General features: G+C 45.9%; 1 protein-coding gene and 1 non-coding gene across 2 annotated transcripts in view; both read left to right on the forward strand.

Annotated features, from left to right (window-relative positions):
* Positions 1–8,979: 8,979 nt before the first annotated feature.
* Positions 8,980–18,953, forward strand: part of CACNA1E (calcium voltage-gated channel subunit alpha1 E) — a 548,688-nt gene continuing 538,714 nt past the window's right edge. The window contains exon 1 of the mRNA XM_007937646.2: positions 8,980–9,245. Within this exon, the coding sequence (XP_007935837.1) occupies positions 8,980–9,245 (266 nt within the window). The remainder of the gene's footprint in view (positions 9,246–18,953) is intronic.
* LOC122149726 lies at positions 18,517–18,681 on the forward strand. Its single transcript, XR_006163296.1, has one exon. It is a non-coding gene; the product is annotated as a U1 spliceosomal RNA (small nuclear RNA).

The following is an 18,953-nucleotide window of genomic DNA, read 5'->3' on the forward strand; positions in this document are numbered from 1 at the left end:
TGTTGGTGATAGTATGACTTGGAGAGGAGTCAGAGAGAAGATAAAAAGAGGTTGAGCACAGACCCCTGGGTGCTTCTACATGAGGGGAGTTATGGAAACAGTTTGTGAGACACTAGGAAGTATGGTAATTGCAATACTTAAAGGGGATGAGTCTGAGAAGAAGGGGAGGTCAGAGATGCCAAATGTGCAGAGTGGTCAATAAGAAGGTGAAACACTGGAGGTCAATGAGGGTCTTAGTGCAAATTCTGGGGAATGAAAGAGGAAGCAGCCAGCAAATGACCTGCCCCACATTCTTAAAAGCCCAGGTGCACATTCAAAACTTGCCTTAAGTCCATATCATATGGGAATGACTTATTCACTCTGATTATTTTATACCAGGTGGGAGTAACCAGCTGCTCAGTGTAGGAGAGTGTGGGAGACAGAGGGTGTGATGATGGACAGGTGGTGCCTTAATCGACTGACTAGTCCAACTCAAAGGGCCCTGGAAGAAGCAAGATTGCTGTGTATAGTGGGATCTAGTTCTCTTCTCTGGGTCTTCAGGGTTTCTGTGGGCTCTGAATCAGCTGTCAGCTGCTTCTCCTATTACTGAGTTGTTACCTTCAAGAGTAAAATGTAGGAGGTGGGTCAAGGCAAGCAAGTTCAGAATGCAACCTGGACCTTCCTCTCCTAGACACTACCTCCTTTGCCCAGCATGTGACATAATGCCTGGCACATGGAGGGAAGTACTCATTTTGTTTGCTGAATGAATGTCAGCCTAAGCCCACCCCAGGCTGACCAAGTTTTGCAATGTGTGGGCTGTGTTTTGTTTTCTGAGTCAAGGGACCAAAGGGGTGGTTGCATGGGTATGCTCCTGTCAGTTGTTCTCACCCTTGGATATGAGTGTGCCCTCAGCTCACTCCCATCAGTGGGAGCAGGAACTCTGGGAGGACTATCTTGTTGCATTTCGGTTTGGCTGGACAGAAAGGCTGGGCCCTGAGGGCAGGAGGTAGAATGGACAGAGATGGGAAAAGGGATAAACTTTTGAACTCCGCCAAACCTACTTTCTCAGTAAGGGTTAATGTCTATCAGGTTATACATATTTGGCTTTTGTTCAGGCTGAAGAGCGCATCTTATGGAAAAGAGGATTTAGGAGTAAGAGAAGTAGGGTGATACTAGAATCTTTGTGGTGCTAAATACATTTAAAGAAAATAAAAATGGCGACTGATTGATTAATTACTCAATCCCACTCATTTTGCACACCTTCCAATCCCAGGAACTCACGCTCCCTGCTTCTTCTTCATGCCTCCTAGGCATGGCATGCCTCCAGACATGGGGGGATGTTGGCAAATTTGGTGTGTTTCCAGGATGGTGACCTCTTTGTGGCTGGCAGAGGCACTCAGCCTTTCTACAAACTGCCTTCAGGAGAGGACCTGATACATGCATTCTCACGGAAAGGCCAAATTCACGCGTCTCCAGTGAGCGGGTATTTATGGCTTAATAAAGGATTAGAAATGAAGGTTCTTTTGTGGTTTGCCCAGTCACAGAGCTGCTGTTGCTAGTGGTAGTGGCAGTTCCTTTAAAAGGGATCCACAGAAGCAGGCTACCTACCCAAGCTCCTGGTGTGGTAGGCCCTGAAACCACACCCAGTTCTGGTCACGTGGGTTAGGGGCCCTTGAACCTTCATGCATATAGGATGGGCAGCCTGAGCTTTAAATCTCAGGGGATTGTTTAGGAAAACTAAAAAGCAAAGTTGTACAGGAAAACTGTATATGAAGTTGTATAGCAAGACACCCCATGCAAAGAATGATTTTGTGGTAGAAACAAATGATACCCTGCTGCTGAGTTACAATGAGTTACCCATTCTCCTGCTCCAATGCTGTCTCTTTCAAAGAGTCCTCACTGATGCTTCCCTTCTCCTGGCTGCCTCCCTTCTCTGTTCTCCCAGAGCACTCCTTATGGTGCCCTCCACATTTTGCCTTGTATTAGAGCCCATCTTGGTGGTTTTTCCATTCTTTTTTAAACTATAACCTCTTAGAGGCTGTGACTGTGTCTAATTTATCTTTGAGTCCCAGAATCTCTGAGAACAGTGCCTGGTGCATTGAAACAGCTTAAAGAATATTTGTGAAATGGGTTTATGAATTCATGAATATATAAACAAACACATCTCTCTTCGGTATCCCAGCCTTTGGGTTCTTCATTGGTTTTTAAACATTTTTCCCTCCATTCTCTTTTCCCCTATTCCCTATTCCTTTTTCTTATTAGGTCCCAAGCAAGTGTAACTCCCTGCTCCTCCAGGACCCCCCCCCCCCAACACACACACACATACCAGCCATCTAGGACTGGATTTCGAGGCCTGCTTTCAGAAATAGAAAGCTACCAGATGCAGTGTTTGCTGTGTGTTACCATGGTCCTAGCTACCATAAAAACCAGTTGGCATCAAGTCAGTTAGAACTCATGACAACTCTATGTGTGTCAGAGTAGAACTGTGCTCCATAGGGCTTCCAATGGCTAAATTTTTGGAAGTAGATTGCCAGGCCCTTCTTCTGAGGTGTTTCTGGGTGTACTCACACTTCCAACCTTTCGGTTAGAGTACAGCGCATTAACTATTTGTGCCTCCATTGGGAGGGAGCTCTGGTGGCGCAGTGCCTAAAGCATTTGACTGCTAACCAGAAGACTAGCAGTTCAAACTCACCAGCCACTCCTCAGAAGGAAGATTGGGCAATTTACCTCCATAGAGATACTGCCTTGTGAACCCAAGGGGGAGTTGCTATGAGTCAAATCAACTTGATGGCGGTTTTTTTTTTGAGACTTCATAGCTTAAATGTCTTTAACAAACACTAATGTAGTCATGTGCCAGTAATTTTCTAAGCGTTTTACACACATTTACTAATTTAATCCTCATAACAGTTCTATGGGGTAGGGTCATAAGTATTAGAAATTTAACCCTGTGGCAGGGGTTATGCCTTACCACTCCCAGACCCTTGGGATCACGCCTATGACCTGACTCTTCAGCAAGGAAAACATTATTTTGACATGTTATTTTGGTAGTGGCCACACATAGTAAAGAATTCTGGCCTTAGTATCAGGAGATCTGGCTCTGCTGTTTCCTAATTTAGACCCCTTGGAGCCTCAGATAATGGAATGTGCCTCACAGTCCTGCAGCAAAGATGAGATAACATCACCACACTTGGCACCTAGGAAAGGTTGAGTTGTTCTAAATGAATGGTTTTAAAAAACATTTTTAGCAAAAAATTTGAGTCTATAGTTAACTGCTAAGATGTTGGAACTTTGGGGCTTCTTGAGCCTACGTTTGAGACATGTTGGTCCTAGGTTTAGACATTACATAGGATTTGAATTTGTGTATTCTCCCTAAGTAAGGGCTGCCAGGTATTGTGGAAGCCACTAGACTCCGGAAATGCCTGCATCACCAGGGCTTCTCTGCCATGCTATGCATTCGTACATGGTCTCCTGCCAACTTTTTTCTTAAGAACCCACTCCCAAATCCTCTCTGCATTATGTTCCTTAGAGCACTGCTTTGCATAAGAGTCTATTCCTTGAAAAAGCTCAGTGGGGGGGGGGAATAGAACAAAAGGGGTTCTGATAGCTTAAGCATAAACTATCTGAGTCTAAGCAGCAGGGAAGGGGGAAATGAGGAAGCAGGGCTGGTGGGAGGGGCACAGGTGCCTCTTGGCACAGAAATGCCTACTCCTTAGTTAAGGGCTAAAATCTCATAGGAAGATGGCTCACAGCCTGGCTGATCTGGGAAGAGCTCTATGAATGAGGGGAATAAACTGTTTTACCCACCCTGACACTCACATCTTTCTGTCTCAGTACAAACTCTCATGGCTGCCTGGTTTCAGACAGAATGAGCCCACCTTGTTTCCTTACTTTTCCACAGTAGGACAGAGAGATCTACATGTCTACCCCACTCCTGATTGTGCCTTGGATGGCTGAGGGGATACAGGGTGAAGGCTTTGAAATATAACTGTCTGCGTGGGATTAACAGTATGGGACAGTGTTTTATTTGCTCCTTCAACTCCTTTTAAGCTCCCATCTCAGGAGCTTGCTGGCCTATGTTTGTGGAAAAACATGTGGTGCATCTGGCTGCCCCATCTTAACTTCTGTGTCTGTGTATGGGGCCCAGTGTGTGGGGCTGTATTGTCCAGGCAGGTACTGTGAGATGGACTGGTTGCACTGTGGTAATGTTTGGGGCCTGGACCTTAGCAGAGTCCCACAGCGGGTAGAAGCTGGTGACAAAAGGCCACATCTTTTGGAGCTGGTAGGCTGTGAGGCATGGTGCAGTGGGGGAGCTGTGCGGACAAGTACCTGTGCTCACCGTGATGTAGCAAGTGACCAGTAGATGGTGCTCTGACAACAGGAAAATACAGCTCCACCAGTCCTGTGAGGTGTTTCTCCCAGGCTGGAAAAGGATTTTCAGATGGTCTTCAAGCTGGTTTGCAACCAGTTGCGATCAGTTGCTGATTTTTTACATATCCATTTTGGGTTTTTAAGAGAGCAGTGGAACTGAGAGCATTGGATTAAGAATGTTTACCAGATTTCCTTTATGTAAATAAAGCATTATGGCAATGACCTGATCTCGGACTTTTTCTAAGGGCTTTCCTGGATCTCAAGGGCAGTAGATACCTTCTCAGAGTCTTATGCACCTTCCCAGCATGGTGTCTGCAGCAATTGGCCAATGATGAAATTAAATTTGAGTATGGTGAGCATAGCATTTCCATAGGCTTATAGTAAATGTATAGTTTCTTTTTCAGCCACGAACAATTTGAAATTATACTATTACTGCCCTGAAGGAAGGTGTGGGTATTAGAAAGATCAATCAACTGGAAGGCAGAAGATCTGCCAGAAGTCCAGGTTCCTCTGCCTCTTATCAGGTGTGAAGAAATGATAAACTACCTATCTGAAACTGTTGCTTTGTCTGTCCAAAGAAACATAATACATGTGTCACTAGGCTGAGCCCAGAGGCTTGGAGTGAAGATCAGCTGTGCAGTCCATATAAATGGAAAACTTATGAGAAATTTCCACGTATATAAAATATTCAACTGTTAAAATTGTAGCACTCTTGGGGGCCAGGAGAATGATGGGTTTGGTGAGCATAAAACCAAATACAGTCTCAAAGGTCTCAAAGCAAGCAGTGGAGTATGAGAATGTGTCTTCTTTCCAGCATTTCTGCAATTAGGCCAAGTCCATTTTCAAAGCCATATAATACCAACATGTTTGCCTCTGCCCTTTGGACTGTTGTTGTTATGTGCCATTGAGTCATCTCCAACTCATAGCAACCTTATGTACAACAGAATGAAACACTGCTCTGTCCTGTGCCAGCTCATACCTGAGCGCATTGCTGTAGCCACCGTGTCAATCCATCTTGTTGATGGCCTTTTCCTCTTTCGCTGACCCTCCACTTTACCAAGCATGACATCCTTCTGCAGGGAATGGTCCCTTCTGACAACCTGACCAAAGCAGGTGAGACGAAGTCTGGCCATTCTCAATTCCAAAGAGCATTCTGACTGTACTTCTTTGTACTGTATCCTCCAAGAATTCACAGCTTCTAACTCCCCTTCACAGGTGTTCATATTCCCCAATGTAGTCTACATTATCCCCAACTTATTTTTGTTGATACCCTTCTCCTCAGCCAGCCAGCAGACTCCAATTCTAGCGGGTCCTCACATTTCCCTGCCTTGGGAATCTAATTCTCTAAAGAATTACAACTGCCATAGAAAACACAAGACACTGCAGAGAGAGGACAGGGAATTCGTATTGGATCTCTGCTGAGTGGGTGACATTGAGAAGAGACAAGTCAGGGATCCCTGATTTTCCACTAATCACTGTGGGACTTAAAAGGCTAGTGAACTTAAAAGCCTAGGTGATGGGTGGTGTGGGGGGGGAAGCACTAGACACAAGACTGCTGGCCACCCTCCAGCCTGCTAACAAAATCACAAAGGAAAGAGGTGAAATTACAGTGGGAGAGTAAGGTCTGTGAAGCATTCTAGCCAGTGAAGTTATAGAATCTAATTTAATACAACATTATTTTTGTCATCTACATTGTCCATTTTTGTATCCTCAGTGCCTAGAACACTGCCTGGCATATGGAGGGTGCCATTAAACGTATTTGTTTTATGATTGAATGGATTTTCTGCCATGGATTATGGTCCTGCCTGAAAGCAGGCACATGGACTTGATACTATCAGTCAGCCCTTTCTGATCCTAGTTAACAAGATTACTGAAACTGGTGCATGTGATTGGTTCTAAGTGACTAGCTGGCTAGTGGGACTTTATGGTACATAATACTATCTTCCCTATCACTTCTGACTAGGTATTCAGACAGGAAAGCATCCTCTGACTAAGGTTGACAGAAGGATGGAGTAAGGCAGTAATGTGAAATCAAAAGAACCAATTAGAGTTGACTCACCTGTCACCTCAAATAGTAACTTTGCCTGAAGTGGGCTCCACTGAACCCAAAGGTCAACATGCTGCCGTCCTCAAGGGCAGCAGTGCTTTCTGGGGGTGGGCATGTTGAGACCAATCCTTTGGATTTCCAATACCTGGAAAATTCTTAATACACACTCACACACACATATATTCTCACACAATACACGTGTCAGCGCTCACATGGACTTGCCCACACACAGACACGTACATGTAGGAATACACACGCCTCTCACTCAGACGTCACCTCACTTCTCACCAATTAATCTCAAAGACACTGCCTTTCACATGCATGAAGCCACATTCAGCCATGATTTCCACCTCTGGGCTTTTATCAGTTTCCTTGTTTCCTTCCTAAGCCCTTCCCTTCTTCCCATCCATTGCTCACATAGAGAGGATTTGGACAGGATTTGAGACCAAGGCAGGAAAAGGCAGAGGAAGGTGTGCCACGGTCCATGTGTGGACATGGACAGGGGCAGCTGCTCCCAGCCTTCAGTTTAAACCACTGAGTCATCTGTAGGGTAAGGCTTGGTTGCTAAACATAGCCCCTCTTTCTCTGGGGCTTGAAGTCCACTTTTTCCACCTCTGCAGCTTAGATACTAATTCTGCTTTTTCCTTCATTAATGGGGTTAGTTTGAGGAAGTCAAGACAAGGGTGGGAGATTCCCTCCGTTAAGAGTTTGAGAAGAGTAGTTTTAGCCCGGAACTCACCATCTAGGTAGGGCCTCAGTATCTGGACCACCTTTCTTTGTGTTTCTGGGCAAGGAGCACAGGGCTCTGTTACAGCTGAACTCAGGAGGCTGACCCAGATGGCCCTAGTTTGCAGAGGGAGGGCAGAAGCTCCTGCCAACAGCTGGCACCAGCACCAGGATGCAGAGCCCCCAGAGGTTCTAGCCTTCCCGATGGGCCTCAGGCTGCTAGATGGGGAGAGGAGAGGGTGGTGCCATCTCGGCAGAAATCCCTTGGCAACGTTTGCGCAGCCTGAGAGGTGCAGATCAGAGGCGGCGGGGCCCGTAAGTGCCTAGAGCAGAGCACAAAGGCCTCAACTCCCCGCCCGGGCGGCTTGAGGCCACAACCGAGCCAGGCACCGCACCCAGCACAGCACTAGTGGGTCCTTTCCGCCGAGACAGAAGGCGGGGGCGCGCGCACGCGCGTCCCTAATCCGGCCCCTGCTCTCTTGCGGAGACTCTGCCGTGCCGCCAGCTGCGCCCCCATCTCTGTTCTTGGTATTACTCGTGGAAGGGAGACCCTTCACTGCATCTTTGCGGAGGTGGCCCGCTACCCTTTAGCTAAAATAAGCAAATAAGCCAAACCAGCATTAAAACTCAGCAGAGCTCCAACCTTGGTTGGCCAGGGGTCCTTCGGCTCCGTCCCCGCCTCCTCCCGCTGCACGCCAGCCCCTCCCCCGTCTCTCCCGGCGCTCCAGTGCGCGCTTCGCAGAGCCTCTGCGCTCAGCTCGCTCGCTTCCCTCCTCCTACACCCTTTTTCGTGTCTTTACTTGGTATCGAGGGGCTGTTAGGGTGGAAGAGAACACTTAGTCGCTCGTGAGGAAGTTCACTCCTTGTCTAACTCCCGTGTCAGGCTACCGCTAAGCTCGGCAGCAACCTGTTCCTCCCTCGCCCAAGCGCTTGCCCCACCGCCCGCCTGCTCGCTCGCTCCCGCTCCCGCCCTCGCCCGGCGCAGCCGCGGATCGCTGTTGCATGCTGATCCGGGAGGCGGCGGCGGCAGCGGCGAGCGCTCCGGGCGGATGCTGACACTTGGGCTTCGCTGCACTCTCGATGCTTCTTTACCTCTATCCCAAGCGAAGGAGCTTTTAAGTCATTTGCCCCTCTTTCATTGGATCGACTTCTTATTTTGATATTTTGGGCGTTGCGGTTTATGCAGGATCCTCAATACCGCTGTCCCCCCTCCCTCTCTCTCTTCAACCTTTGGATGCGTCTGTGCTGGCAGATTTAAAGACCCAAGTCTTGGCTGTGGAATTTCTTAGATGGGCTTTCAGAAATTGGCTTTATAAAGCGTGTTACCATAATCCCTTCCTCATCTTTTTTTTTTTTTTTTTTTTTAAGTTCCTTTGTTTTATTTTTTCCCTCTCCCTCCCCCACAACCAATAAATCACCAAACTGTTACCTAGCGGGCCGGTGCCTGCTTCTCTTCCTGAACTAGGCGGTGCGTCTGCCAGAAGAGGAGCGATGTTTGAAGAGCACTCTACTCCACCCCTCTCCTCTTCAGTCCCTGAACGCCACTACACACTGGCATTTTGAAAAAAAAAAAAAAAATTGCCTCCAGAAACTGAGCACCCCAAGACCCCCCAGCCCCCCATTTTTTTCCCTTCTGAGGAATGGAGCTTCGCACAGGTTGTATTTAGATTCAACAGTTCAGAGCGGTGGGGCTGCTGCCGCCGCCTCTTCGAAGAGCTCGCCGGGGCTCCCCGGAGGTGGTGGTCCCTGTGCCAGTCTGGATGCGGCTCTGAGTCTCCGTGTGTCTTTCTGCTTGTTGCTGTGTACGGGTGTTCGGCCACGATCACCTTTGTGTGTCTTCTGTCTGTTTGAACTTCAGGATGGCTCGCTTCGGGGAGGCGGCGGTCGGCAGGCCGGGGTCTGGCGATGGAGACTCGGACCAGAGCAGGAACCGGCAAGGAACTCCAGTGCCGGCCTCCGGGCAGGCGGCCGCCTACAAGCAGTCGAAAGCGCAGAGGGCGCGGACTATGGCTTTGTACAACCCTATTCCCGTCCGGCAGAACTGTTTCACCGTCAACAGATCCCTGTTCATCTTCGGAGAAGATAACATTGTCAGGAAATACGCCAAGAAGCTCATCGATTGGCCATATCCTTTCTTGCCCACCATAACCCCCCTCTCCACCTTTGCATTTCTAGGGGTGAGGGGGGAAACCTAGCATGAAATTTATCCCTCACTCCCGTCCTGTGCCAATTTGCCCCTTTTCTGAAGTGTTCTCTTTACTTTGGTGCATCTAAGGGGTGAGCTTGGTGCAGTAGAGACCGATTTGGGCACTAGTGTTTTTCAAGGTAAGACTTTTGATTTTTCCTATGTGGAAACCTCTAGGGCCCCTGGGAGAGTAGTATTGCTGCCCCTTTCTGGGTTGGGCTTTATCTGATCCTCAGGCCCCCAGGCCTCTTCACAAGCTGCATTCTGCATAGATTGGATTGCTCCTAATCTCAGGGCTTTCTTTCATAATCAGCACCCCCCTCTTCCTCACTTCAGTCTATCCCCTCCATCCCCATCCCCACCAGCTGGGGAGACACCTGCACTGCCTGCCTGTGGGGAAGTCAAGGCTTCATGAAGAGACTGATCAGTTCAGAAGCTCTAAGAGCTCTGGACCAAAACCCTGTATACAACCAGACAAATGGATAAACAAAACATGCTTTTGGCTGGGGCCCTAACTCTGGGGACTAAGTTTAAGTTCCACTGAGAGTGGAGTGAGTGAGTGTCTGTCAGGGCAGGCGATCCCTAATGCCATAGCCTCAAACAATTCAAAGTTGGAGTTCTTTTCTCAGCCAAAGAAGAGTAGCTCCGCAAGGCCCTTCCTGTCCTTAGTCTTGGACTGGGGACTCCCACCCCTTAGTGCATGATCCAGCTTGTATTCTCCCAGCACCCAGGACCCAGGCAGATCTACTGGCCTGGATTCATCAGCTGAGGGCCAGAGGTGTGCAAGTAATCTGTCTTGCCCTGGCTCCAAAGGAGCTGCTCTCACAAAGAACTGGTGGGGGCATCTTTGATGGTGGTGGTGTCTGGGTGAATGAGAACGGAAGAAGCTTCTTTGCAGGTTTAATCAAGTGCACCAAATGCAGACTGCTGATTAGGCATCTTGCTGCTTTGTTATTCACTAAGAATTTGGGCACCTGGCAAGGCCTTTAGGAAGTGGGATTGTGGGGTGGGAAGGGATGTTAGTAGGAGGCATGCCAGTGGCGTGGTGATACATGGGGGGGGTAGGCTTGGAGATGTGGACTCTGATGCTTGTGGAAGGAGCTTTCTTGAGGAGGATGCACCTGCAAAGAAGGCCCCTCCCCTTCTCCTCTGTTCTCCCTCCTCCCTACCCCCACCCTCCAGGTGTGCAGAAGTGAGAGCTGGAGCTGCGTTGGATCTCTAGTATCAGACAGGCATGAGGCTCGCTTCCCCAGGGGTTTGAGCATTTCCCTATATCCCTTCCCTTACCTTCTCCTCCTTCCTCCCTAATTCCTTGCTTCAGCAGGATCGTGATTGGCTGTTGGTGTGGTGCTTCTAGGCAGTACCCCTCATTAGGAAGGAAGGAGCATCTCTAAGCAGATATTCCTCCTGCTGCTTGCTGTTGGCATCCTCCCACAACCACCCTTAGTTGGGCTTCTCCCTCTCTCCTCCCTGTGCATTCCTACCCCCTACCCCCACAGAGTGATCCCCAACCCAAACGGTGCCTGAGTTGAACGTGTCTAAGGTGGGGGTTTTGGGGGAGAGAGAGTTTGGTCACTACACTCATGCCTGCCAGTGCCTAAGCACAAAGCGGACAGATCTCATTGTGTTCAGTGCTGCAGCTGCAAACACTCCTCTAAACAGGTCTCTATCGATTTCCCTAGCAGGGCCTCCCTCCATCTCTGTCTTACACAATTCTCACATTTTCCCACCCACCAGGTGCTGCCTTGTTGTGCCCCCCTCTTAGGGGCGTGTTTACTCATACAGGCGCTCTCCTGTTTTCCTGAGGTAGACAAAGCTGCTCAGCCACCCCCGCTGGTGGCAAAGTGTATCAGAAGCTATCGTTGGCACCTTGGACAGCACCACTAAACTCCCCTGGAGCCCCTGGGCTCAGTGGCTTGGTACTTCCGGCAGTTGGGCCCTGTCTTCTGGGCTGGGCAATGGAGCAGGTTTCCCACACCACGCAGTGGCCTCTCTTCATGTTTTCTCTTCCGTTGCAGAGACTCCGCCTTTCCATCAGGCCTTGTGAGGGCAAGGTGCGGCTGTGAGTCTTAACTCTTCTCTTTCCTTGTCTTTGGCCAAAATGGACCAGTGAGAGTCAAAAGAAAGACGCTCCTGGGAGTTGATTTCAGCATCATGTTCAGTGCCTTGGCCACGAGCCCTGACCTAATAGTCTTTTCTGTCCCAGAGAGAAATTTCGCAGTGATTCTACAGCCATGTAGGCTGTTGTAACAATGTTTGGAGAACATCTGCTAAGGTGTTGAGAGGAACCCAGTTGGAAAATTTAAAATATAACTGTTTGCTTTTTCCTCATGGCTTTACAGTGTAATTGACTAATATATTCTCTCTGGTGGTGACCAAGTGGAAGCATTTCACTTACATGTTTTTTTTTTTTTTTTTTTTTCTGATACCAAATCTAAGTTCCTGTCTGACTTTCCTTTTCTTTCTGAACATCCAGATTAACAAAACACCTTGCCTGCCCCCCTTACGGTAACCAGTATGAGTAGTGGTTACTAATAAAGCTTTGTAACTAGTCTGTTTGGGTTCAAATCTCTGATCCTACCTACAAGCTCTGTGATTTTAAAAGGTTAATTACTTTGTTTGACTCGCTTTTCTTATCTGTAAAATGAGGATAGTATTAATCCATGGAGTTACTTGGAGAATTAAATGAGTGAATAGACATAAATTGTGTAAAACGATGCCTAATTACTTAGTCAACACTTGTTGTTGTTGTTGTTTGCCGTCGAGTCGGCCCCGACTCATAGCGACCCCTCCTTGGGCTTCCGAGGCAGTATCACTACGGAAGTATGATTGCCCAATCTTCCTTCCGAGGAGTGGCTGGTGGGTTTGAACCACCAGCCTTCTGGTGAGCAGTCAAGTGCCTTAGGCACTATGCTACCAGAGCTCCTTAGTCAACACTAGCTATTATTATTAATACACTCCTTCAGAAATTTCAGCATACCTAAAGGGAGGAATATAATTTCAAGATGAAATCTAGATTCTTGCCTCTTAGAGAGTAAGCAGCAGCCTCTGCATCACCTGGAAGCTTGTTAAAGGTGCAGAATCCTGGACCCCACTTCAGACCCACTGAATCAGAATCTGCCTTTAACAGGCTCTCCAGGTGATACATATGCATATTAAAGTTAAGGAAGTACTTCTTAAGAATCTCTGCTCTTTGTAAGAGCCTAATTTTCAAAAAAGGAAGGTTGTCCAGAAAACATGTCCATACCTACTTTGGTACTGACATATTGCACATGTGTGAGGTTATTGATGATTTAAGCACTGTGCCTTTTGAGACTTACATATCTTTTATTGGTTGCAAAATGTCACTGGAGGACTAGGAAGATAATGTGCACTTCTGTGCTGTGTTAGTGACCTCTCAGTACCTCATATCACTGGTCTTACATTGCCTTGACTCAGTTAAATCAAAGCAGTGCTTTACTTTATTATGCTCATACAACCTCTGACTTGGGGGTGCATAATCTCATCCAGTTGTTAATAGGGAACGTTTTATTCTTAGGGAGGAAATGCCTATGAGCGTCAAATTGGGCATGGAAAACGGTGGCTAGTCAGTAGCCCCCTCTGAATGTGTTTCCATTTCTCTTTGGAGTGACATCTGTATAGAGAGATAATTTTGTTTTCTTATGTCACTCTCTTCAGCAGTGGATACCATAACCTTTTTGAAACTGCTAAAATGCAATAGTACATTTTATATGATTCCTCCTTTTCTTTCTTGCTTATATAATAAATTGGAGCTCTGGTGGCATAGTGCCTAAGGCACTTGACTGCTAACCAGAGGCAAAAAGAGTTCTCTGCTTAGGCAATTGGCTGCTCTGAATGCCATCCCAAGTTCACTATGCCACATGCTTACTAGCTCCAACTCTTCCATGTCCAGGGCTGGTTACCCTGGGAACATGCAAGTTCTCTCTCATGGTTTGTGCAGTACCAGATACTTGTTTGAACTTCTCTAGGTCTGGGGAGTAAAAGGAAGAAATGGTATGTCTGATGTGGAAACTCTGTGCTACAGATGGGCAGTATCATATTTTCTCCTCCCCATTTGGTAAGCGTCATCTCAGCAGGGGGACACTTGCTTTATGTGGACATGCACATGGTTTAAAGTTGGAAGATCAAATGTATCTGCAGCCACTGAGATAATGAAGTTCATCATGATGAATCTGTGGGTATTCATCTGTGATTTATTACAAGGGATTTCACTGTAGCCCTCAAGCACTCTGACTATGGGTCAGAGGTTATGTGCTTCATTATGGTGAATTTTCCTTTGTTGTAAACTCAACTTATTTTGGAGAACTTTGGTCAGGATTACCGAAAGCTCTAGTTCCTAATGTTCTCAAATTCTCATTTTGACATATGCTCTTCTACTTTGGTTGCCTGTAAGTTTGCAGCACCTTGAAGGATAGTAAACTATATCCCAGGCAAGAATTTGAGGTTTAATGTAACTAAATGAATCATGAGTCAGAGGCCTTGATTAGGTCAGAGAGTGCCTGCTAACAATGATAAGATATTAATTATATCCTATGATCAGATGATACAGAAATGTCTCACATCTTTTCGTGTACCTGGGCCCTGATGCAGACAGTAGAAATAGTAACTGTAACTCACACTGAGGCTGCAGGGTAAAGGGCTTCTTTTTTCTGATGCTGCCAGGACAATCTCTGAATTGTCTGTGGGCTCTGCCCTTGGAAAGAGGTGTGGGTAACACCAGGCTGTGATTTTTGATGGAAACTAGTTGTAATTGGGGTACAGCCTGGAAAGCGAGTTGGAGTGAAGGAGTTTGACAGCAATAAAATGACTTGAGGATAGAGATAAAAATATCTTGGATGTGATAGTTTTGTCTGTTGGTTTGCATGTCATTATTTCCCCACTTCCCTCCGCTTGCTTTTCCTGCAATAGGTGGCATGCACACTATGAATTAAAGGAGGGGGAGGAAAACAACGAGAACAGGCCTTCTTTTTTCTTCTTCTGAAAGATCCAGATTCTAGAATTATTAGCTTCATCTGAATTGCTTATCTCTTTTTAGCTATTGCTGTATGAAGTGTAGGTTTTTGTTTTCTTTTTCAAAACTCTGCCACCACCACCCCGTCCCTGCTTATAGGACATCTGATATCTTTCAACCTTCATAGTCTTTGTTACAATGAAACTTGAGTGGAGATTTGCTAAGCTCTGAGAAAGAACTCTTGCAAACTCTTTGTGTCCATGTGTGTGTTGAGCAGAGCAGCAGCCTCCCTTATGTCACTCGCATGGCTGCCTGGAAAGCTGCAGCCCAGTGAGCCTGGCAGAGACAGCTCCACTGGTCTTACTTTGTGTGTCACTGACCAACTGTAATTAATGCCCTTTTATTCAAAGAGAGAGAGAGAGAGAGACCAGGCCTTTCCCCCCTTTCCTTTCTGCCCAGTCCTCTGTCCCTCTTCATCTTTCTCTATTTCTCCCTCTCTCATTTTTGCGTTTGGCCTTTGTGAATAATTCATTATATGTGTGGGATTTTCTCTAGGATTTTCAGGAAAGGAAAGTTGTTGGTCGTCCTCATTCATATGAGCAAGGTCTCCCTCAGAGGGCCAGTTTCAGATATCAACTTTTTCTTTGTATCTTCTGTTTCCTGCAGTAGGACTGTGAAACAAAGAAAAGGTAGATGGGGAAGAAACCGTCTCTTTGACATGCTTTGTCTTGGCATTTTGTACTGACTGATGAATATGCCAAATTATATTTGGGTACCCCATAATTATGCAGCTGGCCCCCACCTCTTGTCAAAGGCTACGGTTAGCTGGTAGATATTTATGTCCCCAAGGACTTGTCATACTGAATCCTCTTGTCATCCTGGGTCCTCATGGAGATAAAATACTGAGCCGTTGAGCTGAGAAGCAGGCTTCTGTAACCATTTCTTCTCATACGTCAATGTGAATTCACATAGGAATTGGGGAGGGGGGATGCAGACAGGCAGTAAGCTCATCATTTGTGTGGAGGCACTGGAATTAGTGCATAGCAGCTCCCATCACCACCACCACCACCACCATGTGACTTCTAAAGCAGTCCCTTTCAAAGAGGGATAAAAATGTCAGGGACTCATATGAACGTTTCTCTTCCCAAGCATTCTAACCTACACAAAGAGGACTCATGCGTGGGTTTGCCAGCCGTGTTTCCAGCATCATTTAAGGACAGAAAGTACAGCGCAAAGTTTTTAGGCTCCTCCAACCTCGTGGTCTCTTATGTGTTGAGCCTGTTTAAGGGAGGTATCTACAGGGTATTTCTTTGTGCTCACTCTGTACCCCACATCTGTTTATTTAATTTTCCATTTCCCTGTATCTTTGGCCAATCTTTGACTCTAAACCCTGATGAGCCCCAATTCCCTTTTCTCTGGAAAGCAAGGGGCAGTTAGAAAGTTTGTTTTCAAGAAGGGGACATGGACCAGATTAAGGTGAACAGCACTGAATGACGCTGAGAAGTGTCTGTTATCCAAGACAGCTCCCTGGCCCCTGGCAGAGCAGTGGTCACTTCTTAACCAGTTGCCATCAAGTTGACTCCACATCATGGTGACCCCATGTGTATCAGCTAGAACTGTGCTCTGTAGGATTTTCAATGGCTGTGGCCTTTTGGGAGTAGCTTGCCAGGCCTTTCTGCTAAGCATCTTTTGATGGACTTGAAGCACCAACTTTCCAGTTGGTGGCGGAGCACATTAACCATTTGCATCACCCAGGGACTCCTGGGCAATTGTTAGGAGCTTCTTTTCATATTATATTTTGAGCTCCAAATTTGTAGGACTAAATAGTTCCACTCTTAGCCCTCATGCAGATTTTTTTTTTTTTTTTTTTTTTTTTTAAAGCCTGAAGTAGACCCTTTATTAAAATTTATCACAGAAACAGATGGGCAGGGGTTGGGGATGTATCTTCCAACAAGGTTCCAGCCACAGGCATCTGTGGACCAGCCATGTGAGGAACTTCAGAGCAAGACCTTTTTTGCTACAGGTGGTTGACTTGAGATAACAGATAATGGAGAATCACTGTTGCATCTCTGCATAATTTCGAGGCTGCATTTTTCTACATTTGGCTTCCCCATTGCTGCAGAATTTGGAAAACCTGTTTCAGATGCATGCCTCAGCTTTCCAAAGACTCATGTCACCAAAGCAGAAAAACCAGTTGCCATTGACTTGATGCTGACATGTGGTGACCCGATGTGTGTTGGATTAGAACTGTGCTCAATAGGGTTCTCAGTGGCTGATTTTTGGAAGTAGATCACCAGGCCTTTCTTCCCAGGTGCCTGTGGGTGGACTTGAACCTCCAACCTTTTGGTTAGTAGTAGCTAAGCTCATTAACCATTTGCACCACTTTGGGACTTCTGTTAAAGTAGAGGGTTTCTTTATTTCCTGCATATACTTTCCTCCTCCTTTTGCTCCTTCACTTTAGGGGAACAATGAAAAGGAGGTAGTTGAATGGTGTGTAGCAAGTTAAAGAGGGAAAGAACAAATGCCATGCTCAAATCATGAACTGAGGCTTGTTTATGATTAGACTCTGGTATCATTTCTTTTGCTGAGATGCAAGATGCTTGTAAAAACCAGACTACACTCACTGCAGTTGAGTAGATTCCAGTTCATAGTGACCCTGTAGGATAGAGTAGAACTGCTCCATAGAGTTTCCAAGACTATAAATCTTTACAGAAGCACACTGCCACACCTTTTGTCTGTTGAGTGGCTGGTGGGTTTGAACCATTGACTTAGAGCAACTGAGAGCTTTAAGCACTGCACCACTCAGGCTCCTTTTGAACCCAAAGAAGAGGCTTTGAAAATCAATGCTGAAGGACAGTTAGCCCTCACAGGTCTTTCCCAGCCTCCAGCTTAGCTGTAGGTTTGAAGTTTTTTGAACTTTCGGTGCCACTTTCTCAATTTCCATACCATTGTCTCATGGGGCTGGTAAGAGTCAAAAAAGCATGAAATGGATTTTCAACAGTCACTCACTGATGTCCTGGCAATTTCCAGCTGTGTGCTGTTGGGAACGATTTTGCTACTGTTCTGTCAGCTACTTTTCCTTTCAGCAGGTGATTTCCCTCAGCATCAAGGCTTAATTCCTCATTTAGTCCCTTTGTGTTGAAGTCATGTATTTTCCCTGTTTCATCTACACCACAGATTCTCAAACTTTGACATGTTTCAGAATCACCAGCTTCCCCATCATGAAAAAAGTATGAAGTATTTGCTGTTACTTGATATTTTGTTATACAGAACTCTTTATTAATTGCACCCAGCTACAGTATAATGGCAACTGAGGTTTATAACGATGGCCCCTAGGCACCACAGAGAGCTGTAGTGCTTTCTGAACATTGCCAATGAAGCATTTATTACATTATGTTGAACATAGTTTGAATAGTGTGTGCACTTTATTGCATTCTGAACTTTCACAAATTAAAATCCATATTGATTACATAGAGTAGCTTTTTAATCAGTTTTTTTTTTCAAATACTCAGTAACCAATGCAGTCTTTTCTAGTTACATCAGATAATAGGGACTGCTGCATTGTTCTAGAAATCAGTCCTTTTAGGTCTAGAAATACTGTAGGACGTGGAGATGAATCTGGTGCAATTGTCATATCATAAGGTGGTGGTTAGAACAAAGTCTTTTTTTTTTTTTTTAAATGGATTGATAGCTCAGCAGACGTTGGATTAACTGGGCAAGTTCCCCAGCTGGCAAGCTGGTGTTACATCTAACTGGGTGTGCTTGTTTCTGTAGGCTAACATTGAAAATGAACCACCAAGATTTCCAAGAGGGCTTTCAATAGGCATCTCAGCAAGAGGTTCGTCAGATGATGCCTTCTCCAATTTGACTCTGAATATCCAACTTTTGTGCCTTGAGCTTGTTCCCATGCTCTTTGATACTCCCATCTTCCTTCCTCTTGATCAGGATGTTTAACTCCAAAACTACCCAGTTGCAGGTGACATCTTTAGATGCTTAAGGGTCAGTTCTAAACTCTGTGGAACTTTGGGAGTGATATGAATGATCATCTACATGACATACAGTTAACTCTTTTTGAGTACTGGTACAGTTAGGTTCTTCTAGTACAGTCTTTATTTGTTTATTTAATTTATATATGGGGGCCACAAATTTTATTGACGTTTTATTTCTGAAAAATGCATGTGCAATTTTGCATTCAACTCTAAAGTATATGGATCACAATTTAGAAATCCTTACTATGTCATACTTAACCTGACAGAGGAGATACTGTGATCACAAATATGGTTTTCCCAGGATGAGGCTTACCCATTACACTCTAGATGTGGTGACACCTGCAATTTCCCCAAATACGGGGACCTTGACTGCATAATTTGTGGTAGTAGGGGACTGCATTCACCCTGTCTTCTTTAAAAAAAAAAAAAAAAAAAATCTCTACTAATAATGTTAGACAATTCTCACACTCTGGAGTGTTGGGTTGCTGGGCTGTCAGAAATAGTGATTCCAAACAAAATATCTTATCTAGAACTCCATGTGCAGGAGCTACATAGATGTGTATTTGGGCTTGTGCATCAGCAAGGCTACTATGACAGAGAGAAAACAAACATTCTAACCCAAGACCATTAACTCAATACAAGACCTCTTTCTGTATCACCCTTGCAGATGGTCAAGCTTGAGCACTT

Source organism: Orycteropus afer, unplaced genomic scaffold (genome assembly GCF_000298275.1).
Source record: "Orycteropus afer afer isolate SDZICR_OR568_19922 unplaced genomic scaffold, OryAfe1.0 scaffold00043, whole genome shotgun sequence".
Lineage (NCBI taxonomy): Eukaryota > Metazoa > Chordata > Mammalia > Tubulidentata > Orycteropodidae > Orycteropus > Orycteropus afer.